The sequence below is a fragment of the Drosophila mojavensis genome, unplaced genomic scaffold (genome assembly GCF_018153725.1).
Source record: "Drosophila mojavensis isolate 15081-1352.22 unplaced genomic scaffold, ASM1815372v1 contig_74, whole genome shotgun sequence".
NCBI classification, from domain to species: domain Eukaryota; kingdom Metazoa; phylum Arthropoda; class Insecta; order Diptera; family Drosophilidae; genus Drosophila; species Drosophila mojavensis.
In genome coordinates, this window is record NW_025318899.1 from 25,265,757 (window position 1) to 25,293,698 (window position 27,942).

Genomic DNA, 27,942 nt, shown 5'->3' on the forward strand with positions numbered 1-27,942 from the left:
TCAAGTAGTATCAAGTACTATTGTTTTATATTTAGCATTCAGAGCTCACAAATTTTAGAAGATATAATAAACTAAATATATAAATATATAATAACTATAACATGGGCCCATTAAAAATGGAAACAATGAAATATTATTGAGGTTTGGAAAACATACAGAAATAAATGTCATTATCACATTCCGAATGTTTCATTACAAAAGTCCATCTTCAAGAATAGTTATTCAACAAACCCAAATTGCTGCTCAAAGGCAAGTTACAGATCTGTTTCTGGAGTTGCAAAATACTGTTTTCTTTAGCTCTTTATCTGGGGATGACCAATCTTAAAAGAGGGCCAACAGTAGTACACCTATCAAATGGAGCGACTATAGCTCAATAACTGTGGGCTTAAGCTTTGACAATTTACCACGGGTTCAAATAGTAAAGGCAATGTCTTTAACAAGCTCGCAGATATTGCGAGTATATTAGAATTTTAGTTTTAATCCGTCATACGAGCAACATCAACTACCCTTTATTAAACGTCTATGACAACAATTTTTATAGCATAACTACAAGGATAAAAGAAACTGCAACAGTTAGCTTACATACTTGGTGTCACATAATCACATACAAGCATATATGTATATGTTAAAGCTTAGATGCGACATCTAACATTAATTTTCGATTTTTATACCCTGAACCCATTTTCAATGGGAAATCAGGGTATAATGGTTTTGTTGAAATGTATGTAACAGGCAGAAGGAGGCGTGGCAGACCCCACAAAGTATATATATTCTTGATCAGGACGACGAGCTGAGTTGATTTGGCCCTGTCCGTCTGTCTGTCCGTCCGTCTGTCCGTCTGTCCGTCTGTCCGTCCGTCCGTCTGTCCGTATGTATGAACACGTCGATTTCCGAAGATATAAGAACTAGAGACTTCAATTTTTTTTAAATGTCCGTAATTACAGCGCGGATATCAAGTTTATCATTAAAAATCGATAACTCACCCCGATCTTTTTTTATCGATAAAAACCTTATCGAAAACCAGTTATAAAATTATATCTCCTACACCTTTATTGCTAGAGTCTCCAAATTTTTTAAGCATGCTTATATGCAATTTATGCAATTTCGGTTTTGGTTAAAATTTACCCCCCACACCTATGTCCACCCCCTCTCCCTCATGTTTGTAAAAAGCGTATTTCAAATACTAGAGACTTGTACTTTGGCAACAACATGCATATCCATGTTGTTATCATAATCTAAAAGTTTCATGAAGATCGTATGTCCACAAAAACAGTTATTAAACAATTAAGTTTTCATAGTAAGCCAACACTGCAGCCCATGCGTGTTTATGCGTGGGTGCTTGTGTGTGTATGTGTTTGTGTATGCGTGTGTGTGTGTGTGTGTGTATGTGTTTGTGTATGTGTATGTGTATGCGTGTGTGTGTGTGTATGTGTGTGTGTATGCGTGTGTGTGTATGTGAGTGTGCGTGTTTCTTGTGTAAGCTGAAAGACGCGAAAAATTATTGAAATAGCTATTGCTCCAAGGGTTCAGGGGATCTCGTAGTCGAGCAGTATCGACTATAGCTTTCTTACTTGTTTTTTTTTTTTCAACTTCAACCGCCCATAAAACATGTAATATTAGCTGAAATTGAAAAAGTAAAAATGCTAAATTGTAGATTGAAGAATTATCTTTCCGATGAGTTATATAACAATATATATTTGACATAACTTACGAAAATTATACATAAGCCGAAAAATCCCAAAATTTGGCGTTACTTTAATATTCGGGTTTTTTTAACAAGAAACCAAATTCGAGCACTATTAATAATCTTCTAATAATTTACCTGTAACCATGTCTTTATGTAAGATATTTAAGATATCGATGTTTTGTAAACTCGTTAGTCTACTTGTCTTCTAATTTTTGTATAGAGGTCAGGTCTGGGGGCTGTGGAGGTCTTTCCAAAAGTTTTGGGTAACTGCACAGTAACCATGACTCGACCCTTTTAGGGTCATTGTCCTGGAACAGCTTATATGTGTCTGAAATACCCATTTTCTCGAGAAAATCAATGGTTTTGTTGAAATGTATGTAACAGGAGGAAATGTATGTAACAGAAATAAAATGTATGTAAAAAGGAGGCGTGGCAGACCCCACAAAGTATATATATTCTTGATCGGGGCGACGAGCTGAGTCGATTTGGCCCTATCCGTCCGTCTGTCCAAATGTATGAACGCGTCGATCTCAGAAGAGAGCTAGAGACTTCAAATTTTAAGATGTCCGTTTATCTCCAAAAATCGATAACTCATCCCGTTATTTTCTTATCAATTAAAAACATTATCGCAAATCAGTCGTAAAATTATATCTCCTACATATTTTAAATATATATTTAGATGCCTGCGGGTGTGCATGTGCGAATAATTATTGAAATATTAGTTGCTCAAAGGGTTCAAGGAGTCTCGTAGTCGAGCAGTCTCGACTAGAGCTTTCTTACTTGTTATTTACAGTTTTAGTTATATTATCGCGGTTTTCATACGGGTGCGTATAGTGTCTAAAAATGTGCTATAGTCTATGTTAATCAGATATAATGTAAGATTTGATGGCTAAATCATGCTGCAAATAGGCTCAGTATTTTTTATGCTATTCAAAAAGGAAAAAACGACAAAACGGAAATTGCACTCAGCCAATACTTTCATTCACTTCGAAACGTGGTATAAATATATAGCGTGGAGCATGGAGCATGGAACATGTTGCCAGCTAGAGCTGGTACATAGCCATCAAACTTTACATAACAATGCCAACAGGTTTTTGCGCGGGCTTAGCATAAAGCGTGCCTGGCCTGTCGTCGAATTAACATTTTGATTGGATTTTCCAATATTGCACCATATGGCAGAGTTGGGAGCTCTGCAATTGACTTTGATGACTGACTGGGGCGCCGTGTTTACGTTCCTTTTTGATATTTCAACAAGCATAGGGCATTTGCAAATTACTCGATAAGATAAACCGTTTTTTATTGTTTATGCAAAAAGTCTAGCGACCTCAGAATTGTTTATTGAAATCAAATTCCCATATGGTGAAATGTGATAAGTCTCCGCAAAGCCCTTAGTTTATCTGGGGAGCTGCTTCCACGACCTCATCAGTATTGGCAACAGCTTCAGGAACTTCATCGACATCTGTGACAGGCGCAACTGTGCTTGTGGCGACCACGACGCGAGGACCCCAAAAGCGGCGGCCGAAGCGTCTGGGTCGGACCTGACCGAATCCGCCCCAGTATGGGTTGAAGCCGTATGGGTTATACGGGCCATAGTTCTGGGCACCGAACTGTCCCCAGTACTGGGGGCTAACCAAGGGAAGAATGGGACGAGCAGCTACAGCGGGCACTACTCCCACTCCCGCTGGCTCTTCCTCAATTGCAGCTACGGCAACTGGTTCACTGACAATGGCAGGTTGGACGGCCAGCTTGATGAGGGGCTTGCGTAAGAGTGGTGCACGAACACTGATACTTGGTGCCTGCGCCGCCACAACGGCCATCAAGGTGATGAATACAAACGATTTGAGGCAACGCATTTTGGATTTCAAGTCCTGTCCTCTACTGATTCCGATTCGCACTGTTGGCTGCTTTTATCGCAAAACGAGTACTTCACTTTTGCCATGCATATTGATTCAATTAATTTCTCTGAACCCACCAATTGTTATAATTCAAACGTGCATATTATGCGAATCTCAAGCGTCAAGCGGTCGAGGTATTTACTTAGCTTGAGGAAAGTTAACTACGGTTTGGGTGGTTGCCATTAGAACAAGTGTTTCTTTGTATGTTCTAGAAAGAATCCGAAAACAAGTCTCCACGGCGGCTTAAAAAGCTGTTCAAATAAAACTTCTGTTTTTGTACCCTCTTACGCACTCTAACTGACTTCATTTAAAGCGGTAAAAACATCTAAATAATGGTATACAAAAAATTAATTATTATATTGTTTGCAATACGGCCAAATTTTTGGCGAGCTCTATTTAACGATGACAATATAAATATAATTAAACCTATGATTCAAGCGCTACAGAGCCAAAAAGTACAATCAAAGGTAGCATTAAAAATTCCGAATGTTTCTAAAGCTAAATAACTTTCTTTAATTAATATTTTATTGACCTAAATTCTTTCACAATTATATCTTCCATAATAATCTGAAAAATAAATCTCAGGTATGAGTACACGAGTATTTATTAGACGGCTAAATTCACTCATTATTGTCAGGTCTATATACTCTTTGAACTCTGTAAACAAACAATGAAACATTGAAACAACAAAAAATAAATAAATCAGGAAACTAAACCAAAGCATGTAACAGGACGGACACCGAGATAAACTAATTAATAAACTTGAATCAAGTTGTTTACTTTGATTATCTCAGTCAGTGACAGCGTCAGATAAGTAGGGCAAAAATCATATATGTATGTATGTCTATCGGCATGGTATCGATGTAATTGCCAATTGACGTCATATATTTATATTTATTTATATATGGATATGGGTATACCAATAAGAGTAGGCGTGGCAGCCAAACGATCTGCCCGGCGTAACGAATATTGTCAAACAAAAATTATAGAATTATATAAACTTTTTATAAGCAATGCCTGATGATAGCGTGGCTATCTTATCAAGGGTTACAAGCGTGTTGCTATATGTGAGTGCATAATTCCGTGTCCACGAGGCAAGAATTCAAAGGGTGGCTGCTCTCGACGCAGCCTTACACATGCCGCATATGTTTATTTTAGTCGAGTTCTATTCAACCAAGAATCAGAGCAGAAGCATAAAATATTGTTTTTGTTTTCATTTTTCCACGTGACGTTATTATCTGATAAAGACGTAATAATTAAGCTTACAGTCGCCTCAGCGTTTATATTTCAACTCCGGTTTTGAAACAAAGCTTATACACTTAGGTTTACTAAACTAACTTATTTTTATAATAAATATCTATAACTTACCCACGACTAAATAGCAATGCAATGTTTCGGGCCGACAAATTGTTGGGTTACAAAGAGTTCGGTTATTCAGTAGTTCTTAATAGAGCAGCGTCAATTCGAAATCTCTACGTCTTACGAACGCGCCACATAATTGTTAATTGTTTTATTTATTATTTATAACACATCCAATGGGAGCACACGGAAAATGTATCTTAAAGCCTTGATATGATATCCTATGTTTAGCTGGATTCGGTCGATACACATGAAATGGTAGCAGCAGCAGCTAACGCCTTGCTCGCCAGGTTCCAACTGATTCTCACAACGCCAGGATATCTAATGGTAGTCGCTGCGGAATAGATTACTACCATATGCTATAAATGCTGTCACCAGTAGCGTAGTCGTACTGCTCGCAGAAAGCTCCTTGCGGGCTTTAGCCTTCGCCTCGCAAAAAGCTTTCGCCTGTTATCAGTCACAGATTATTGAAATGGCCGGCGGATGCTTCGGCTGCGGACTGCTGATGTTTTGATAACGAGGCTAAAACGTAATTGTCTCGACTGTCTATGCAGCAATCAGCGTTAGTTAATTTCGATTGACAGCCATCCCCTCGGAATGTTCTTTGAAGTCGCTTTCCAGGGCCAGCTCCAACCACTGTACTTTTCGTTCCCACCTGTTGCAGGTGCTCTATTAGCTTATAGTATACAAATGCGTTTTCATCAATTCATCGGGTAAACTTATTTACTTTTCAGCGATATTTTTATTACAAATTCTCATGAATTATTTTTACAAGTTCAACATTAAATGCTTCATTAGCCCTTCTCACACAACTAAGGCACATGCGAAATATGTTCCATTATTTTCTGCCAAACGAGACAAACTCAAATGATAAAAAAATAATTGACACCTTAAATTGTGGACAAGTTAGCTTTAATCAGCCTATAAACAATAAAGACAGTCACTCAGTCCTACAAATTAAACGAAATTAAGGTAATTTATGTGGATATGTCTCAGCTAATTAATTTAACAAATGAATCAACACTAATCTAAATACTGGGAGTGAGATAAAGTCAGGTCCAAAGAATAATAATATTAAAATTTAAACAATTAATTGGTACATTATTGGTATATTAACATTCGTGTCTGATGCTGGGTTTGTTGAGGATTTTCGGCTCTACTCTAGGTACTTACAAGTAATTCATAACTACACAACACTCTAAAACATCGTCTATTATTAATGGCTGTAATACGAAGGGGACATCTAAATGGCATATTTTGAGCATGTTTTCTATGATTCCTGTGCGTGTCCTAATGATGCCGTGAATGTATCCTCTTGGCCTTCTGTGTTGTCGTCCAGTCAAGCGTTGCCAGCGAGGGCAGCGTCGCTTCCAACTTTTTATGATTGCTGTCATTATTGTTGTTATTGAAGGGCGCCGACGTCTGCAAGGCGTAGTCCTGAGTCAGAACGATGGGCTGCAAGGTGCTAAAGTTCACGGCTGGTGCGAGGGACGGAGAGGCCGGTGCGTAGCTCATACGTGCTGCTGTGCTGTGAGTATTGGTGGGCAAAGTGTTGTTGAGGTTAGCACTCAGTTGAGATTGGTTCACGGGCAAAGGCGGAGCCACATTCAGATTGAGACACGGGCCAGTTCTGCAAGAAAAATGACATTAGAAATCATACAAGTGGTGCAACTGGTGCTAGTGGGTGATAGAGCCAATCGAAGTGGAAACGAACTACAAAACTGATCATCAATATGAAAAGGATTCTATACGGGTACTGAATAAGGTTGCAACTTTTTGCTGATACGATAAAAATTGTTGTTGGTGGTAAGTGAATCTGAGTGTTATCAAGTGGATGTAGCAGACCTTTTGGCACCAAGCCTCATGGGTATCTATTTATGGGCGGAATCGCCTTTGCTTAACTTGACTCTCATATTGACTGTCACTAGAGGCAGTTTGGTGCTACACGGAGTAAAAAACAATGAGAGTAGTTATGCACAGCACATGTTAAGGAAAGCAGCTCTCTTTGAAGTCCAATATTCAACAGTTCGCCTCACCTTTGTTGAGTTATTGTAAATATCGATTTGCTCACGATCCGCTTGCCCGTGTGCCAAATGCGACCAATGTATTTGATGCGTTGTATGGCAATAATGGCCAGAGCGACAGTCCTAAAAAAGATGAACATGAATTAGCTAGGGAGTTAACAAGGTATACAAAACAATACTTACTTGAATAATTTCTTTTTGTTGGGCTTCGGCTGGCTGACCTTGAACCCAGCTCCCCCAGCGATGTTCTGTAGCGCCAGTTGCTCACTCGCCTGATAGCCCTCCAGAGTAAGCTTCAGGTAGCGCTTCTGATAGACAAGCGCTTTGCGATGACTCTCGACGCGCAGGTAGCGGCCAAGCAGCTGCCGACATCGTTCCTCAAGTTCGCTGGCATTCGCACCCCCATTGCCGCCAAGCTCCTCGCACTTCTTTTGCAGCGCGATTCGCTCTCCGACAAGATACTGTACTGTTTCGGCCATCTGCTTGTTCTCCTGAGTGTTCTCCGCCAGCAGTGTGTTGATTTCCTTCATTTTTTGCAGGAACTGTGCGGGCACTGTTTCCTCCATGCTATGGGCCAAGCGATCGTTGGCCTGAGCCAGGGCTTCCGATAATTTCGACTCGCGCTGGGATGAACGGGCCACATCAAAGCGCAGCTGATTTATCTTCAGCTCCAGACTGTTCTTTTCGGACTCTGCCGTCAACAGCTTCGCCTTTAACTCGTGAATTTCGGCCTGCAATTTCGCCTGTTCCTGATGCTGGCGAGCTCTTGTGCTGGCGCGCCGCGTCTCTGCTTCCTGTAGTGTGACCATACGCGCCTCCAAGCTCTCAATTTCGTTAGCTTGCAGGGTCAAACGCTCGTTGAAATGCTCGAGCTCCATTTCTGCCGATTCCTTGTCGCGAGCAAGCTTCTCCATCTCCTGCTTAAGACGCTCACAGTATGCCACACGCTCCTGGAGCTCTTTTTCGTACCTTTGACGCTCACGCTCACTGCTGCGCTGAGCATCTGCCGATCGTTCTCTCTCCCGCTCATTTTGGGCCGTCAACAGTTTCAGCTCGCTACGCAGTCGGTCGCACAGCTCAGACTCGAAGTCTGCTCGAGGTGACTTGCGAGGCGAGTCCGTAGGCGACTTCAGCAGCCCGCTGCTACGCCGACTCTCTGCTCGTTGCAGGGAGGTAAGCTGAGTTTGTAGCCTATCGCAACGCTCCCGCTCCATGTCTAATTGCTTGTGCAGCTCGTCTTCAGCCTCTAGCACAGCTTCTAGGCGCTTACGCATCGCCTCAATGATGAGCACATCTTGTTCCTGGATTTCCTGCGAGTGCTGTTTCTCGCTGAGGAGCTCTTTGCTCAACGATTCAGCTTGTTCCCGCTCTACGGCTAGCTGAGCTCTAGCTGCCTCTAGCTGGTTCAGCAGATCGCGTTCACCAGTAAAGTTCTCGTCGTCGGTGCCGTGTCCATTTCCATTTCCACGTGAGGGATCAGCCTCCGTCTGTACATCTTTTTGATGAAGCTTGTCCAAGTTATTCTCCTCTTCACTCTCAATAGCTTTGAGTATATTCGAGTCCAGTTGGGCAGAGTAGTTAAGCTCTTTCTCCACTTGCTGGGCGATTTCGTCAACCGAATACTGCTTGGAGCTCTGCTCGCTATTCCGTAGTCGCTCCAGATCTCGCTCCAAGGCTTGCACCTGACGCTGTAGGTCCTCACTGCGCAGCTGTGCCGACTGCAGCTGATCAGCCAGCTCTCGATTGCGCAAAGTCTTTTCCTTGATTTCTGCATTCAGACTCTCGACCTCTCGCTTTCGAGTCGCAGCCGCAGCCTTATGTTGTTGCTCACATTGCGCATGCGCTGCACTCACCAAATTCAGCTCCTTCCGCAGAGTCTCTCGCTCAGCCGCCTCCTGGGCGGCGTTCTCCAGAATCTTCTCCTCAAGCGAGTCTACACGCAGCCTGTATTTCTTCTCGCTTTCCTCGTGGTCCCGAAGTAGTTTCTGTTGCCGCTCAACCAAATTTTTCTCGCGCGAGAGTTGCTCTTGCAAATCTACAAGATTTGCCTCCATTTCTATTCTCTGCTTATGCCTCTCCTCTTCCAGGGCCGAAAGCTTTTGCTTCAGCTGCTGAAGCTCCGGCGACGGCATCGCCTTAGGCAGCTCAGGTGTCTGCATCAACAAGCTGGGCGTCTTTAGCTTAGAGTCCTCTGTTAAATTCGAGAAATTGATCTGTCGCGGCACCAAGCCTGGTGTGAGATCCGCACTGATCGCAGTGGTCAAGCCGCGCGCATTTTGATCCTGAAAGTAGTGCGGGTGCTCAAAAGTATTGACAGGATGAGCCACCACAAATTCACTTAGGTCGTCTGTGCGCTTGTACGTGAGATTCGCGACAGCTTCCTTTGAGGTTTCCTGCAAGAAAAGGATTGTTCTTAATATAGCTGCACTTCAACCCTTGTAACTGCACTTACCATTGTCTGATGGAAGAAGCCGCCCGCAGCCTCAGGCAGTTGAAGGGGAGCATTGAGGCTGCGGCACGTTGCACGACGCTCGACATCCGGTTCAGGGAACTCGGTGATTGAGCCAATGTCACTCAATGTTCGGGCGCTGTGCTTACCACTTGCGTCCTGTTTGCCCCCTGCCGGGGAGGAAGCCTGGCTGCTGTGGTCCTTAGCCGCCTGTAGCTCGCGCTCTTTCGCTTGCAATTGCTGCTGCAAATGGTCAATTTCGTCGTTCTTATCAGCCAGCATTGTTTGCATTAGATCAGGCAGCGCTTGGCGATTTATCATTTCCGTGTGTATAGTCTCCCTGAGCTTTTGCAACTCGTTGCCCTTCTGCAGCACCTCGGCCTCCAAGCGTTCAACCAGACTACGATCTGGCTGTGTGCGCACTGCGAGCTCAGCTTCCAGGCGCACTATCTCGTCTTTGCTGCGCTGCAGTTGCTGCTGCATTGTGGCCATTTGCTTATCGCGCGCGGACAGCTGTTCGCCAAGATTGCGCACATCGTTCTGAAGCTCGTGAATACGTGTGTTGAGATCAGAAGTGCCCGCCCGATGCAGTTGCTCGGCGCGCTGTCGCTGCTCTTCCAGGCGCTTTTGCAGCGTCGAAATGCGATGCGTCTGCTCATCAATGCGGCCCTGCAGCGAGTCACGCTCGTGCTGCAATTCCTGCAAATGCAAAAGATGAGGTCAGACTTTTCAATTCTACACTATGTTGCCCAGATCAACGACCCTTCCATTGATCCCCTCTGCACGGACCAACCCTTTCCAACTTCAATTAAGGCAAATTGAACGAAATCAAATGATGGTGCACAAATGATACTCAGATATACGTATCCATTCTGGGTCTGTAAATACATTTGTATTCTTTAAAGCGGCTACCCACTGCCAACAAAGAACTCTATTGAAGCAGCCTCTGTTCTGCACGAGCTCCTCCCTCGTCATTCAACGAGACTCTTGTCGTGGCGTGCTGCATAGTGTAAACACAGGGAAGGAACAGCCGCAGACAGCCCCAGGTATATTAAAAGACCCCTCAGAAGATTTATTTAGGTACAATTGGGTGCTACTAAAACGGAACAAACTGGGAGAATAAATGGAGCTGCCTTTTCCACTTTCCGTACATTTTCCTATAAATAGGTGGGAAATTGTACGAGGCATATATTGTGCACTTGTCTGTGTACCTAGCTAACCTTGTCAAACATTATAATTCCCATATACTCGCACATATGTATATACATTCATATTCGTATGTAATTGTTTATGTATGCATGCCAATTGAGTTTCACTTATTTCTATACAAGCAAAACACCCCGACTGCACATTCCAACTACAGCAACTCACTCGAATGGGCCCCATAGTGAAGTTAGGCACATCTTTTGAACTCAACAACATGTCACTTTAGCATTTTTATTAACGTTTATTAAATTATATATTTTTTCTAATGAACTGATGCAAAAAACACTTAAATGCCTAACCAAACACAATTATCTCAATGTGCGACGCGGGAGACGTTCTGTAGGCAACTGATCGACTGACGAACTGAGAGCTGAAGAACGACGGCATTCAAATTTACTCTTTGGATGCTTATTGGATAATTCTACAATGCTTCAAAATTGTACCATTCCCAGGGTACGTACAAAAATGTTCGATTGAGCAACAACGGCTTGTTTAGCATAGCACAGTGCGTCGCAAACTGTTTTCATATTAACAGCCCACAAAAACAATAATTTAGCACACACACCACAGTGATTTCAAAACTGTTGAAACCTTAGACAAAAACTAATATTATAGCACAGTGCCTCGAAAACTGTGCTAGCTATGGATATAAATAAATATTGAAATATATTGGAAAAGTTAATTATGTCATTAGGTGGGAAAGTACTCCAAAATTCTAATTAGGGCACACGGCATCAGAAACGGAAAGCTTTTCATATTATATTTAGTTTGCAATCATACACATTAGCACATTTATCACTACTTCAAACAATTTCCTCGAAAAGAATTACACTGTGGGCAAATATTCTTATTGATCTTGAGCGAAGACATTAACCAATATCTGGATAGTCACCACGAAAGCTCTATAGATTTATTTATCTGTACTCACCACACAGCCACTACGCATTTGGGTGACTTGCATTTCTAAATCGCGTATACGCTTGATTGCAGCTTCCTCCACACGCGTGTGCTTCTCCAGTTTCTCGACCACGCGCTGCACTCCCTCCACCGTCTGCGAGTGTTTGGGCGACCCTTCAGCTGGCTGCCTGTTTGCACCGTGGGCGGAGACATCCTCTGTGGCACTAAGACTGCACGAGTTGGAGGTTGTGTTAGAGTTGTGAAGTGACTCCAGAGTCTTGGTTTTCTGCTCCAGAGTTGTTTCAATCAGAAGCAGTTGGTCGGCCACCTGTTTCAGTACCACGGCAGTTTCGGCTGAGGGCAATCCCTGCTGGAGCTTGTCTTCTAGCTGGCGAATACGCGTCTGGTAGCTCTCGCCTATGTCCGTCTTTAGGCTGTGCACCTCCTGTGTGAGCGCGTCATTAGAGCGCAATTGTATTTGTATATAGTCCTCCAGTTGCTTGACCTTCTCGTCCAGCACCTGCTCATTAAGCGCCTTGGTCTGCACCTGTGTTTCCAGCTCCGAAATGATCTCGCGCAGCACAAAGATCTTGTCTATGGATGCCTTCAGTTCCGTTTCCATTTTATCCCGTTTGTCATTGGAGTCGCTCAGCTGCTGGTTCACCTCGCGAAGTTGAGCCTCCAGAATAGCGTACTATGAAAATGGATCACACAGCCATTCTATTAGTTTTCAGATCTAATTAAAACTAATTTCTGTTCGGAGTGTGGTGCGTGAAACTTTTCTTAGTGTTACAGTTAGTTACCAACTTACATGCGTCTCCTTCATTCCCCTTAACTTAAATTGTTTTCGAAGTGCAGTTGAATTTCAGGTGCAGTTATTTTTTAGGTACATTGGAAATAAGTATATTTGTTGTTATTAATTGTTGTTATTAATGGGAGTGCATGCTAAGAGTTTCAATTAGAGTTAGAAGTTCATGAATTCAATATTAGTGTGTTTCAAAGCAATATTCAATGTAAAGCATTTGGAAACAAAATTATCGTTTTCTGTAGTAGCTATAAATACATCGGCACATGCTTACGAAACATACGTATGTATATATATGTATATACTTGTGTGTGGATGCTGCCCTTGACTTCGATATTAAAAACAAACAAACTCACGCCAGGGGGTGGCCGAATGCTTATGATTATACTGTATTTTTAATAAGGCATACGAAATAATTTGGCATCGAAATCATTGGAAGCAGTCCACCGTTTAAAACAGCTTTAATGAAACAACTCAAGGAAACTAAGTAGAAGTGTGCACATCTTTGAATAGTAATGAAAATAATGTTGCTTATAGTTTTGACTTAAGAGCCAGTACAATATACTAGTAAGAAGGACACTTTGTCTATTGTAGAATAGAATCAAAAAATTACAAAAACATAAAAGTATTATCAGCGAATAGTTCAGAAATAAAAGATGAAACCCATTTGCAAACCAAACAATAGATAAATAAAATTAACATTCAATCAATTCCAAATCAAAGTCATTTTATATGTATAACTGTATATATGACGGAAAGACCCTTGACAGGAAAGGGCACTCACCTCCTCAGAGGCATTGGCAAAAGAGCTGCGTTCCTTTTCCTTTTCACGTAACTGCACTTTTAACCGTTCGATTTCACGATGAAATTCATCGCGTTCCTGCTCGCGTTCGGCGGCCTGCTCTTCCAGGAACTGGCGCGTCGCCTTCAGCTGCTTGTCGGCGGTATCGATCTATGGTTGTGGTATAGCATGGATGGAAGGTAATATAACCTAAACTTATACTTGGCTTACAACTAGGCGCGCTCAGCGGGTAATCTACTGATCATGCGTTAGACACTTGACATATTATCTCTTGATATATTTGTAGCATATGAGCATATGATATTATCTAAGGAGCAGCTTACCTGTGACTGAAGATCCTCACGATCCTTCTTGCCCGATTCTACCACCTTGTCACCCTCGCGGCAGAAGTCTTCTATCATCTGGAGTAATACAACCGTTGCGTTGCCCGGCTCTTGGGATTGCTGTTGCGTGGGCGAGGTCAGCAAATGGCGAGCCCTCTCCTGGAGTTGTACAAAGCTGGCGGACGACTGATCCAGAGTCTGCGAACTCTTCATGTCACCAAGGCCGTAACCTTCGGCATAATCTGTGTGGTTTAAAGAGTTCAGCTGCGACAACTGATCGCGCAATGCCTGTAGCTCCTGGCCCAGCTCCGCATTGCGATCGATGGTATGCGTCAGCTGTTGCTGCAGATTCTGTCGGTCTGCTTCCGATTTGATCAATCGATTCTTTAACTCTACAAGTTGGAAGCTGAGTTCCGAGGCATTGCCCGACTGCTGCTGCAAGTCGATCGGCAGCGAGCTATGTGGCTTGGTCCCTAGGGCACCATTGCTGGTCCTACGCTGATGAGCAACGCCGAGGTGCTGATCGTTCAGAGAGTTGGTGCGGAGTAGGTCGTGGAGCAACTGTTGCTGAGTTGATGGCAATGGAGCTGTTGTCTTTAAGCCGTCCTCCGCTTCACAGCACAACTCATGCTCCTGTTTCTCTGGCTCATCCTGCCGGTCCACAGACTGAATGGCACGCTGCTTCTCAAGATCCTCAGACAGTTGCAGCAGGTAAGCGGCTTCTGCTTTCAGGCGCTCTAGGCAGTCGCCCAGATCAAAGTAATCATTTTGATCGTCGGGGTTTTTGCTGTCTATAAACTGCACGAGACTGGGATCCTCCACCACTTCCAGAAGACTGTGCACATCCGGGACCAAGCGCAGGTGTTTCGAATTGTTGAACGAGCCCTGCAACAAGGAGCTGCTCAACGTGTGCTCCACATCGTCACCACCATCCTGACTGCGACTCTGCGTCAGTAAGCGCTGCATCTCCTCCGATAGGGTGGCATTGAGGTCACCCTCGCAATTGGCCACACACTTGGCCAGCCGGCAGAGCACGCTGCGGAAACTCTTCGATAGTTGCCGTAAACCATCTCGCTCGGTTATTATGTGCTGCAAATCACGGCCGGAGTCAAACGTCAAGTGCCGCTTGTTCTTGCGGTTGAGTTGTTTCTCATATTCCAGTTTCATTCGCGACATCTAGTAGGAGTACAGCTGTAAGAGATAATGCGTATATTGCGAATTTCTGTAGCTCACCTCTTCGGCATGTTTTATATTCAGCTGGGTTATTTCCAATTGACTCTTGGCCGTAAACTTCTCTCGCAACAGTATTAGTTCCTTGGGCCAATGCTGATCATCGACGGCGCACTCCGACAACAAACTCTAAAAGAACAATTTGTGGACGACTTTAGCATTGTAAACAATCAACAGTTGCAGACATATTGGATATATGTTGCTGCTAATACATCAAGGCTGGCAGTTTAAACACCAAACATCTGTCAAACTTCTCTTCGAAAAGCTTCTTTCCATCGCTACACGACATAAATATTTATTGTTTACAGTTATATGAAAGCAAAATATTTACGGATTCGTTGCTGAGAAACGCATTTCAGCGTTGCATTTAACACATTCACATTCCCTATTTACATCCCACATCAGAGCAGAAAACAATCTCTGATCATGTTCGTTGCTTAACAGCACACACCGACAAGGCGTGGGCGTGGCGTTGCATCTACACTGACTTGATTGTTGAAGTTGCATTGGCAATGCTGCCACAAAAACAAAAAAAAAACAATCTCAATAAAATCATAATTATGGCAGGGGTTGGAATTGTTGGAAACTTTTTTCTTTTACTTGCATAAATATAAATTGAACACAAATAAAATTACAAGTCGATCAGCAGCAGAATTCCTTATCTCCAGCCCTGAGGTCATGCCCCTTCCTGATTAATGATTTCTAGAGTATTAACATGCTGATCAGTTTATTTATTTAAATTTTTGCACTGCTTTTTGTCGTGTGCTATGATTAGCAGCAAATACCCTATACAACCCTGCTAATAATGATTTTCGAGAGTATTATCATTTAAATCAGTTTGATTACTTAAAGTTTTGCATTGCTTTCTTTCGTGTATGTTAATAATGAATTTTACTAATGCTCATACATCATCACCCCCTGTTTATCAGTGTCAAAGTATACACACAGAAATGAGAATTTTTTACTGGTGCAATATTCATATTTGATGATATAATAAATAACTCTTGAGTTAGTCAGTTTTTGCAAATGATGGAACGTCACAATATCAAGTGACCGCCAAAACGGTAAGGCAATGCTGCCACATCCCAAGGGCACATAGATATACACTATAACCTTCAGTTTCGTAATGAATGAATGAAAGCAAATCTAAATAGCTTAGCTAAAAAGAACAAGTAAGAAAGGTCTAGTCCACACTGCTCGACTACGAAATCCCCTGAACCCTGCGAAGAAATTATATTTCAATAAATCCTCGCGTCTTTCTTCTTACACAAGAAACACATACACCGACATATATAGGCACGCACGCATAAACACGCATGTACTGCCGTGCGGGTTTATACTATGGCAACTTAATTTGTTAACGACTATCTTAATACAAATTTCAGATCGGGATTATAAATGTAAAATGTAAGAAATGTATGCATTTGGCAAAGCAGAAGACTCTAGTATTTGAAATACGCTTTTACAAGCTGAGTGGTAAAGGAGTGGCTATAGAGGTGGAGGGGTGAATTTCAACAAAAATTGAAAGTCTATAAAATACATATGAATTAACATTTAAAATTTGTCGACTCTAGCTAAAAATATAGCAGATATAAATTTATTAATAACTTTCGATAAGGTTTTTAATCAATAACAAAATAACGAGAAGAGTTATCGATTTTTGGAGATAAACTTAATATCCGCGCTATTATATATATATTCTTTGTGGGATCTGCCACGCCTCCTTCTGCTTGTTACATACGTACATTTCAACAAAACCATTATACCCAGATTGGCCATTGTCAATGGGTTCAGGGTATAAAAAGTATGCGAAACTTTTAAGGAAATCTTTCATTATTATTCTTGAAGAGAAGCCAAGCTGCATATGGTATCTTGAATATTGGGCTTTCTAATAATATACGAGAAATTGAATATATGAATTTCAAGAATTATTATTGATGCTGATGATCTCAACATATTAGACTACGATATATAACACACATGAGACCCAAAAAAAAAAACGTATATTCTCTTTATTAATTTATTTGAAGGTACATTATTATATTATTATTTGCATAGATTATTTATCTCAGGCTTACTTGTTGTTCACGTTGAGGAGCAAGGCCAAAAGACTATAAGCTTGGTTCATGGTCTGTAATAAAGAATGTAAATAGAACGATATCTAACTCATGAACGCAATTGTACCTTGGTGAAAAGTGGTAGGCCCACTTCAAAAAAGCCACCTGCCCGTAGTACCAAAGGACGGTTCAGGTAGATCATAAAACAGAGTATCAGACGACGCATTGGCTTCGACATATCTGGCCAAGAGCAACTATAGAGAGCAGTCGGCAACCGATCAGCGTTGTGGGTAACATCGTTCCCATAAATGCTGGGCAAATAGATTTGCAGGGTCATCGCGAACAAATACTCTGCCATAGCTAAGAAGATGCTCGGTGCCTGGAACACATTGAGCTGGCGAGGAATAATTAAAAGGAGTTACGCACAATGTAACTCGCACATGACGTCGTCGACTATTGACTTACCATCTGCATGCGGTAGATGGAGAGGCACAATATAATGGAGCTCAACAAGATCTGAATAAGCGTGCTCTTTGAGATGAAGATCTGAATCTTCTCAGCCTGAGCCTTGACGCGCCTATGAAGCCCAATAAGCTCCAGCAACTGCACACGCAGCTGGCGCTCAGAGTCGCGATGCTCAGTAGGAGCAAGCACAGCCAGACGCATACCCAGCATCTTAAAGCAGAGCGAAATGTACAGCATTAGGTAGCAGTTGAGTAGGTCCAACGTTACGTTGGACAGACAGGTAAATGGCACTGCGAAGAGCTGATAGGCGTATAGACACCAGAATTTTGCGGGCTTCTGCCAGTCAAAGGGCACCCACACCAAAAACGGCAATTCATTTGGATAGTTGTATGCCGCGGATATGAAGATGCACGGCACCACGCCCAGGCTGCAGAAGGAGTACAGAAGGGCGACGCGTAAAAAGTGACGCTGTTCCCGCTCCCACATATCCCGCTCCGGCCCGGAACGAACTTCAAACTGTGGACTGTCGCTCCACTCCTCGAGTAATTCGCGAGCAATTTTAGCATGATGCCAGTTGTTGAAAATCTTTGCCACCAGACTTGTCATCGTCAGCGTGATGAACAGCACATCTGTGCAATGCTCGAAGTCCTCGCTGCTTATAGCCTCAATCCACATCATGGCCGTGAACGCAAAGGTCACAATGAAATGCAGCGTGAACGACTTCATCAATTCGACCAATCTGCTGCGTGGTGCGGACGTAGAAGTGGATGAAACTGAGCTGCGGTTGGGCCACAGTCTACAAAACTTAAGGTTTCGCACCAAAGCTCGCGAGCCTTTGATGTTGTCCAAACCCATGGCCGTTCTTCGCCTTACTTTGATTGGAAAATCAGACTTTTTGGCCTTATATAGAGCAGACCAAGCCCTACTACTAATTGATTCACAAATTGCTTAATTTGTTGGGTGTCTAACCATTTCAATTAAAAATCAATTACAAATTGTATTTAATATGAAAATCGATATCGTCGGTAGCAAAACGTTGGTTTGGAGCGAGTGCATTCCGTGCTTCCCTACAGAGAATGATTTCGATGCACATTGGAAAAATAGGAATGAGTACACTAGCCGAGTGTCGTATTAAAAATAGAACAAGTTTCCAAAATAGGCACCAACCAATGCAACCAAAATTTTTGCGCCTTACACAAAAATAACATCTCTTGCCGCGACTGGGACCAGCTAGAGGAAGTGTTTATGGGTTTCGAGAGAGGGCAACGACTCTTTTGATGGTAGATTCCAAAAGTATTTACATTTCAGTCTATCAACGGTATGTACAAGGGATGTGTAAGCTTGCAACCATTAATTAGGATTCTGTAGTTAATCAGAATACGCTAAGTGTATTCACATACTAATTCATATAATTAAATTTATAATCGTTAACTTAAAATAGCGTATGGAGTTAGATAATTTTTTGCGGGTGCGACTTCGAGCTTTATTGTATAGATTACCAGTCTTTAAAAATTTTGAAAGAGTCATCTTTATAACTAATATATTTACAGTAATTGCCAGATTGCCAGTCTGACCAATATATGTATGTATATAAGAAGTGAGTAGCAATGACCCTGTGCAATATGTACCTACATATAAATAAATTCCAAAAACTATAATAATTTTCGATTAACTAGGCCTTCCGCTAGTGAACTCATAGAGTCTTACACAAAAGAACGGTTCTTTTCGTTAGAGAGTACTCAAAACGCTGTGATTTGTGTATTGCGTACTGGGTCATAAACGACACCTTATTTCAAAATATTCTTACTTTTTTGCAAGCTCTCTCAAATCCAAGTAATCCTCTTGCATGCATATATGTATGCTATTATTTTTGTGGAAAGACGCCAGCCAAGAAATCGTTAGATTTAAATTTTAACGGATTCGCGGGAGCTCACACACAAACGCGATTTAATTAATGAGTACTGTCACGTTCATACATGTGCCCACTTCTTCGTAGACTTTACGCACACTAATGTATGTATAACACTTGGTCACAATAACAATTCAATTTGTTCATATACACATACATATGTATGTATTTTTGCGCTTCTGTTGATTTACCGTTTTTTCCTTTTTTATTTATTCACAATGCTTCAGCATCTCTTGAGCGCACATGTTTTTATGTTAATTCACTTTTAGACTCGCATGTGTGGCATAGATATGCTCTCTTCTGTTTGAATATTTATATATTTGTAATGTGGTGTGTATTTATAATTCGGCACTTTGCACATCACACGACAAACCTCACACGTCCGCCTTGAAGTAACGGAAAAGACTGAGCAGACGATTCAAGCAACAGGCTATTTATTAAAGATCGCCGCCATGGTCGGTCGCTCTCTCGGAGAGGGAGTGAAATGAGAGTGCGAGCGAGAGCGAACGTAAGAACAATTGCCTAGTGCATCAAAGCAGTGCGCACTGCACTGCTTGCTTTCTCTCTCTCCTGTGTGTGTATGCGTGCTGCATTAATATAAATTTATGTTCGTTAATTTTGAACAGCGGTCCAAAGTATTATTGCACTCGCATGGGCTCGAAAGTATATAATTATATGACTGTTTATGTATATGCAGACATATACATGCCTGTCACTTAACATGTTTGTCGACACTTTCAAATGTAACTCCAACGGAGTTAATTAATTCTAAATCAGACTACCCCCGTGCTTCCGGCCGGACTTTATTGGATGAGAGCAATCGTTCATTTGTTTTCTTTATACGATAAGTTCGTATGAATCAAACATCGTATACTTAATCCCTAATAAGTATGTATGTATGTTCCAAAAGCATACACGATCAAATATGACTATATACATATTTTATGTATATGTATGTGTATGTATATGTCTACATACATACATTTGTATGTCTTACACCCAAAACATTAAGAATAATGTCTGCGAAATTGTCTTGGCAAATAAATAAAGAGCACACATGCTTGCATGCATGCATGATATATGTATGTATGTACATATGTTGACTTGTGCTCAATCTAAGAGGAAATATATATTTTTGAGAACCTGCTTAAATTTGACACACATTTAGTAGTAGCGCATTATCGACATACTTTTAAGATGACAAACTATTATACAATTGTATTTGATCAATTATTTGACTTGGCGCAATGAACATGAGTTCACTTGGCTGAAAGTTCCGCCTGGAGCAAGTGCCGGAAGGAAACACATGTTCGCATTCGACTGGGATGGTTGACTTTGGTATTATAAATAGCTACTTGAGGAGCAGATATATTTCAATGACAAGTAAATTGAGTGAAGAGTGAGATACAGGGGAGAAGTTCTCATTTCAATATCTATTTGGGTATCATTGGGTGGTTTAGGAGGTTTAGGGTTGAACGGCTGCAAACTTGAAGATACAAAAAAATAAATCAAAAATATTCAACAAAATATTCTATGGATATAGTCTAGTCTAATCTTGGACAGAATACCTATAATATAGAGTTTAAAACGGAAGTACAGTAATGGGTATATACTAGTCGGCCACTAGAGCACTCTCGCGCTTTTATTCGCTGCTGGCGTCCTGACAAATTTTTACGGAACAAAATTTGCAACCGCTGTACGTCGCAGATTCAGAAGCAGAAGCAGAGAACGGAAAGGTGGAACCAAGTGTTCATTGAACGAGTGCACAGAAATAATTTTGGTTTCGCGCACTACAGATGAAGCTACATAGGTGAATCACGCAGCATGCAGAATATATTCAGGGAAATGCAGTGTGCAGTAAAGTTGTCAAAGAGCGCTCCATGCATGCATGCATTTGCTCCATACCTCACCTGTATCTGTTGCTCTAGCTCGGCGACTATGTCTTGGCGTGCCAGCGCCAGCTGCTCCTGCAGGCGTCGCTCATACTCCTCGATGATGCGCTGAATCACCTGCGACTCGTTATTCAAGTTCAGCTCATCCTCATCAATGATAATTAGCGAAGTGCTGGGGTTCTGTCCAGCAGTTGGGTCGACCTCCACTGCATCTTGTCTCACGTTTTGGCAGGTAGTCGGTGATTTGAGTTGTGCGGGCTGTGCGGATTAGTTATTGCGGGGTGCCCAGGTAGTTAATTGTTTATTGGGTTATAAAAGTAAGCGAACAAGAAGAAACATGCAGTTAGCAATTGATCAACTGACGGACTCAGGTAATACACATATGAGTGGTTCGATCACAAGCATAATTTTTTAGTTATTTAACACGAATGTTTGCGAATGTGCACCGTAAGTCTAGACAACTTACCAAATAATCATCATCTGATTGGTGTCGCTCGTAGAATTTGATACGCTCCTTCAGTTGGCGCACTTGTTCTGCATGAGAGCGCTTCAGTTCATCAATGTGTGCTTGATAGAATATTTTAATGTCAGCAACTTGCTGTGACACCTAAAATGCATTTACAGTAGAGTATAATATATTTTTGCCTGTCCATTATCGACTGCTTACTCACATTGTCTTTGGGTTCTTTGGGATCAAGCCCACTGGGCGTGATTTGGCGATGACTGGGGCTAAGCAGGAGCTCAGCGCGTTTACGCTTGCGTGGAGAGGAGTCTTTTGAGGCTGTCTCTTCTGGCAGTTGATCCACCTCCGAGCACTCGGAGGAGCTGTCCCCGCCCAGGTGCTGACTCTTATGCGAGAAAACTTCGTCGGAAAACTGTTTCTCTAAATCAGCACAGCGATGTTCAAAGTATTTGCGCAGCTCCTCCATTTGCTTAGCATGCGCGTCACGCTGCGCCTGCTCGTTAGCCAACTTCTCACACTCCCATTGATCTCGACTGATCTTCAGCTCTTGCGCGCACTGCTCCCGACACTGGGCCAACTGCTGGGACAGATAGTCGTCAAACTTGCGCTGCACCAAGAGAAACGGGCGCACCTCGCCGGGCAACAAACATTTTTGGAACTGTTCGATTTGCTTGCTGAAGGCGGGCGGCCATTCGGGAGGCAAAGGCTCCACGCCCAAGTCATCGATTGGCACCGAGAGCTGTCGCTCACGTGAGCTGCGCGATACCCGATCCCCCTCTTGGTCGGTAAGAAAGTTACGTTCCATATCGTCGTCACTTTCGCTAATCAGATCCATGGATATCTCCGAGATTCGCTGTCCGATATTGCCCTGTTGATCAGGCCAGCCGCCGCTGCGCTTGACTGCGTCGATGGCCTCGTGAAGTTGCCTACGTAACGAATGCACCTCCTCGCCCAATCTCTCAGAGTCCGATTGCAGTTGGCCACGAACGTTCAATGACTGCTGCAGTGATTCCATGAGCTTTGCAATCATCTCGTCGCGCCGCGATAACTCCACGTAGATGTCGAGTGTCTATAGGGGATACAACAAAAAAATTTAGTTGCGCCGATTGTTAAGACGTTATAACTATGTCTTACCGGGGCACCAAACTCCTCTAGGAATGTGCGGTACTCTGTGGAGCTAGTCACCAACGAGCTGCTATCCCGGGCAGATGCCGGGCCGACGCTCGACTCCTGGCGGGCAGCCTCAAGCTGAAGATTCAGGGAAGCCAAGCAATTGTCCTTGCTCTCCAGCTGTGAGTGTAGGTCCTGAACCTTACTTTCGAGCTGCTTCAGCATGTTCAAGCTCACCAAACTTGAATTGCTGCCGACCTTGGTTTCCTGTAAAGTTTTTGACTCTTCCATGGACAATGATTTGGGATCCTCAGCCGTGGTACTTATTGATAGAAGACGCTCACTCTCTTCTGTAATATCCTCTAATACGTCTTTGCTAAACTCTGTAAGCGGTACGCGTTCCATTTGCTTAAGCTCCATTGTTCCAGGCTCTTGACTAGCTGGTGACTCTGTGGGTGAGCCTTTGGCACCGGTATCCACTTGGGTCTGCTGATTCATGGCCATCAGACGCAGCTTCAACAGCTGCATGGCACACTCTTCATCCTCATCCTCATCGTCATCGCCTTTCAAATTAACCATAATCCGATCTAGTGGCTCGGGTTCTAGCCGAACTGTTTCTAAGATATTTGTAGTTTTGTAATCGACGATTTGGGGACTTTGCAATTGGGGTAGCTTTAATTGCTCCACAGTGCATGTCTCTGCTGGCTCTGCCACATCTAAGCATGCTGAAATGTTTTGATTTTGCGATGCACTTAGCAGCGAGCTGCTAGCGACTCCCTCTTCTGCATTGTAGGTTATTTCTATGGACTCATTAGTAGCAACGATTTCTTCCATAGAGTGATCCTGCTCGCTGTGTGCATCAACTCCCTCTTCCAATTCACTGTCCGCCAACCTTGACTCAGGCTCGGCCGCCTCCGATAGCGCCGATGCCATTGTGCTTGCTGCAACACTGCCCGACTGTGCGTTTTGGGGTTCGATTGCTGAGTCGGTGGTCTGCTGCGGCTCGTCCACGAAATCAGAGACATCGTCAGTGGTGCTTTGATTGCTAAGGCTCTCGCCCTCATCGTGTCTATGGGGAGACTCCTCTGCATTATCTTCGTGGCGGGAGTGCATGGGCTTGCGCCCCTCCAATGGAAGGCTAATATCAAAGTCATCGTCATCGGTCGCTGTTGCTTGATCTTTTGGACTGGGTGGATCGGCATCTTCATCATCGCTCTCCTCATCAGCCAGAAAATGCTGGGCCAACTGGCCACCAGAAAGCTGAGCATCGTCGATGCCGAACTGGGCTGCCTCATCGCTACTCTCGGATTTAGCAATATGCTTTGATGGACCCTTTCCACCCACATCGGATAGCGAATCGATGTTCGAATTTAACTGCTCTTCCACCTCGCTGATCTCAATCGCCTCCTCAATGTCTTCTTCTATGCTGCTGCTAGTTGTAGTTGTGACAGTGGTTTGTGTGACTCCCCTTGGAGCCAGGTCGGCGCTGTTGGTCTCAGCGCTTGTTGTTGTTGCTGTCGCTGATGTCGCTGTTGTTGTGTATCTCTGTTGATCGGCCATTTCAATAGACATGGAACTAGTAGGTGGCTCAATGCTAAACGAAGACACCGTCTGCTCGTCCTCGGTGAGACTCAGATTGTTTAGTAGGTCGGCAGTGTCTGTGGATGTGACCGCGTACGGTGTGGTGCTCGAGCCTGTGGCTGCCGTGAAACTACTTCTGGAGATTATATACGTGTGCGTGGATTCGTTATCATCGTCAGATTTGGTGCCAGAACAATCAATATCATCGCCTGCTTCCGAAGCAGCATGTTGCTGACGCTCGTGCTCTTGCTCTCTGTCCGCTGGCGTATCGCTGACTGCTGCTGAGGCGTGAAACAAAAAACTCAATGTTGGTATGAACTCAACATCCACATTCTGTGCGATACAGCTGCGACTGGCTGGCGGGCGTGTGTGTGGCTGCTGCTGTAGACTGCTGACTGTGGCTGGCTGTGGTGGTGCAGCTGGCTGTTCCGGTGCTTCGACTGCCTTGTAGAAGACGCTGCCGCTGCCTGTGCGGAGCAGCGACGTGATCTGTAATTAAGATTTGCATTTGTTTACCATTGCATTTACATTACCCAAATAACTATAAATACATAACACATGAGAGATCTGCATAATTCACAGATTTCCTCTTGGCCGGCCAAGCTGTCTGTGACATTTTTATATGACGCCACAATAAACTCATTTCGATTTGCGTTTTCATTTTTATTTTCCTAATGATGTCACCTCATTCTTAGAGACATTGTGACAAAATCAGCAGGCGCCTTATTGGGATTATGGGGCTTCGACAAGAATCTTCGTCTAATGCATACAACACGAAAGAAGCTGAATGATCAGCATAGATTAGGCAATAGTCATCCAGCCAATTAACCCGCATCTCTGACACGAAACGCTCGGCAGCTCAAGTGGATATTATGCCCTGGCGAATGGCAAACGCCAATCGGTGGGGCTGACTCAGGCGCTAGTTGATGGATTGCAGCTGTGCCAGTGGCCATCGCATCGTATCACATCAGGTTGCCTATCTGCCTGGCTGCTTGGCTGCTTGGCTGCTGATCGCCCTTTTATAATTAGAACCAACACACATCTGAGGCATTTTCTTTTTCTACATTTTGTAATAAACTCGACGAGCTATCGTATGCAACTTATTAAAGTTATTTTTATTTTTCAATATATGAATATGTGGGCACTAATTAAACCGCCTGTCCACTTCATATATATAGGTGAGGCAATCAGAAACATACATCGTGTGGCTGGAGATCCAATTAGATTCAAATTTGAATGTGTGCTCGGCATTAATTCAGATCGTTGCGCCCAAAGCTTTTGCCTCAGACCGTTTTAAACTGTGACCTAATTGCTGAAATTTTACAAAAGCCTTTAACGAGCTGCGAGACGTCAACTTGAACGTCCTTGAACTTGTCTACATTATGCAAATTAATTTGGCTCCCATAACCGTATCGGGATAACAGTTTTCGCCATCACCATGGTTACATGTGCTCCCGATAAAAAACTTTTCTTTTCCTATACGTGCGTGTCGAACCCAATTTTGTCCTGCTCCTACGCGAATGTTGCGATGAGCCAAATTGGGTTCCGCTTCGCAGTTGCGGTAGTCAATAAGGCGGCTTTTAATTTCAGTTATTGGGGTGTGACATTTGGCTGATATAGATGTTGCCTGAAGCTCCACACTGTCAATAACCAATCTGATCTGATATCATTCCAAGCTACTAAAGAACTTGAAGGGAAGAGTTTAATCTAGGCGCCAGGCCGACTTCACTCACATGTATTTTACTCATGCTCGCATTGGCCGAGGTGTTCAAGTTAATGTAGTTAAGCGCGCAGTAAAACTTTATTGTCACTTTGCATCTATTATTGCATATATAAATACAATTTATCCATTTTTGCTTTTATTACAACTTCACACACGCTCGCCTTTTATCTTTCGATACGTTCGACACGTTCGACGATAGAAACTGCCGACTACGACGACCGCCTGCAATGCAAGTTCTTTTATAAATAAGAAAGAAATACTGCCACTACGACGACTGCGGCGACGACGACGGCGTCGGCTCGATTCCCAATTCAATTCAGTTCAGGCACTCTGTCAGAGGCAGTCAATCCAAAGAAATCACTAGAGGCAGAGAGCCCAGCTACAGAAGGCAGGCACGAATGAGCGCGAACAAAATTTGCAACGGCTCGAAGCGGTTCCGTGCAGCAAATGCGCTCACATTTCTTTTATTTATAAACAAAAATGTGGAACGTAAGTCGCCTCTCTGTGGGCAACATGTTGGCGGGCAGCGTTCACGAAGAGCGAGAGCAAGCACGAAATGGAGAGAACAGAGCCCCATCAACATGCTGCCGGCTATCTGCGACCAAATGCCAGCTGCCAGTTGATAACGCGCTAAATTCGAATGTTTATTTGGGAGCCTTGAGCTGCTTCGTGCTTCGAGTGAAAGGTCAAAGGGCCCATTTAACATATTTATTTAGAATTCATGTAAGCACGCGCATACGCAGCAGTTCTATTTACCAGTATCTGAGCATCCAGATTTTGGCTTGATTCAAATGCTGTAGATCGACTAAATTTATTAAAATCTTTTTTTACACTCATTCACAAAAGGGAAATGAGTATATTAGTTTCGAACAACGTCCATCATGCTATCAGTCCGTCTGCCCAATTTTAGACTTGATATGTATGTATGCTCGTCTAAAAAGCTTGAGAAATTAAAACGACCCTTTACCAAAAAGGTATAAAAAACTCATACGTTTACATAGAGTATATTTAATTTAATTTATTTTAAGATAGTTTGGTACTGCAGCACACACTGCACATATGATATCTGCTACGTACCCAATCGTATATGGTGTATAGATTCATGTTGCCCAAATTTCACTTCATTCCCACAGTCCACTCACTATATTGGGTCACACTTGGCCGCCAAAAATGTTCGAGAAACACATTTGCGACTGTCAATTTGGGATATATGTTTATGATTCAAGTACAGAAGCGTAAGGTAGAGGCTGCCTTGGTTGGCGCTCTTGCAGTTATTGGTACTCGATATTGAAATGAAAATGGTCCCGAAAGCGTACCACGTTCTGTTTATCTATTTCTGGTTTATGTCACTTCACTTCGAACGCGGCGAGGTTATGTAGGAGACGGATTTACGTAAAATGTTGAACACGGTGCGACTTTACAATTGACTTTCGACGAAACTATGAAACTAATACACAGAAGACAAAGACGACGACGACAACTGCAGATGCGATACGTTAGATCATATTCGCGTTGCTCTTCCGGCTCCTCTGAAATAATATGTACTCCAGCACCAGAACGTGCACTAAAGCAAAGTGCAACTGATCAGAACGCAGCGCGTGACGCGGCGCATCCAATGCAACTGAACCGATCTGGCCCATGCTAAGAGAATGGTTATTTTATTTTTGGTTCTTGATATTTCGAAAGAGAACCGACCCCAACATAATGCCCACTCGAGCGGAGCAAAATATCTTCCGTATATACAAGCACTCGCTCAATCTATGTGTGCACGCGTCTCTCCCCACAGACGGGCATATATCTACATATGCAGTTCCACATATATTCAAAGTAAATAGAAAGAAATAAACAAACTTTGGAATCTGTGTATATCAATAATTGGTAGTAATTATGTACAGCTATAACAGGCTGCCCAAGATATTTAACACACCAGAAATATTATGTGGAATAATTAATAGACTTACTATAACTGTAAAACTTGAGCAACTTGAAGTGACGTCTTATAAAACTTATTTACCTTTGGATAAAAAAATGTCATTGAATATTCGTATTGAAAGTATAACAATTT

General features: G+C 42.9%; 3 protein-coding genes across 12 annotated transcripts in view; all 3 read right to left on the reverse strand.

Annotated features, from left to right (window-relative positions):
* LOC6583571 (synaptotagmin-5) overlaps positions 1-5,559 on the reverse strand; it is a 40,341-nt gene extending 34,782 nt beyond the window's left edge. Inside the window, exon 1 of the mRNA XM_015162932.3 lies at positions 4,951-5,559. The gene's annotated coding sequence lies outside the window, so the exon portion shown is untranslated. The remainder of the gene's footprint in view (positions 1-4,950) is intronic.
* Positions 5,560-5,636: 77 nt separating this feature from the next.
* LOC6583577 (pericentrin) lies at positions 5,637-27,409 on the reverse strand. 10 transcript variants are annotated; one of them, XM_015162938.3, is made up of 14 exons: positions 26,955-27,409; positions 22,598-24,643; positions 21,672-22,532; positions 21,467-21,607; positions 21,019-21,258; positions 14,681-14,806; positions 13,448-14,623; positions 13,107-13,274; positions 12,329-12,352; positions 11,549-12,211; positions 9,418-10,113; positions 7,149-9,358; positions 6,978-7,088; positions 5,637-6,571 (listed from the first exon to the last, which is right to left on the reverse strand). In XM_015162938.3, the coding sequence occupies exons 1-14, from the start codon at positions 26,979-26,981 to the stop codon at positions 6,232-6,234; spliced, it is 8,829 nt and encodes a 2,942-aa protein (XP_015018424.1). In that variant the 5' UTR covers positions 26,982-27,409; the 3' UTR covers positions 5,637-6,231. The 10 variants fall into 10 exon arrangements, with proteins under 10 accessions (XP_015018424.1, XP_002009243.2, XP_015018425.1 ...); XM_002009207.4 differs by lacking the exon at positions 26,955-27,409 and adding an exon at positions 25,888-25,917; XM_015162939.3 differs by lacking the exon at positions 12,329-12,352.
* LOC26527658 (putative odorant receptor 71a) lies at positions 16,266-18,998 on the reverse strand. The gene is made up of 3 exons (XM_032730978.2): positions 17,200-18,998; positions 16,862-17,128; positions 16,266-16,808 (listed from the first exon to the last, which is right to left on the reverse strand). The coding sequence occupies exons 1-3, from the start codon at positions 18,052-18,054 to the stop codon at positions 16,752-16,754; spliced, it is 1,179 nt and encodes a 392-aa protein (XP_032586869.1). The 5' UTR covers positions 18,055-18,998; the 3' UTR covers positions 16,266-16,751.
* Positions 27,410-27,942: the final 533 nt, after the last annotated feature.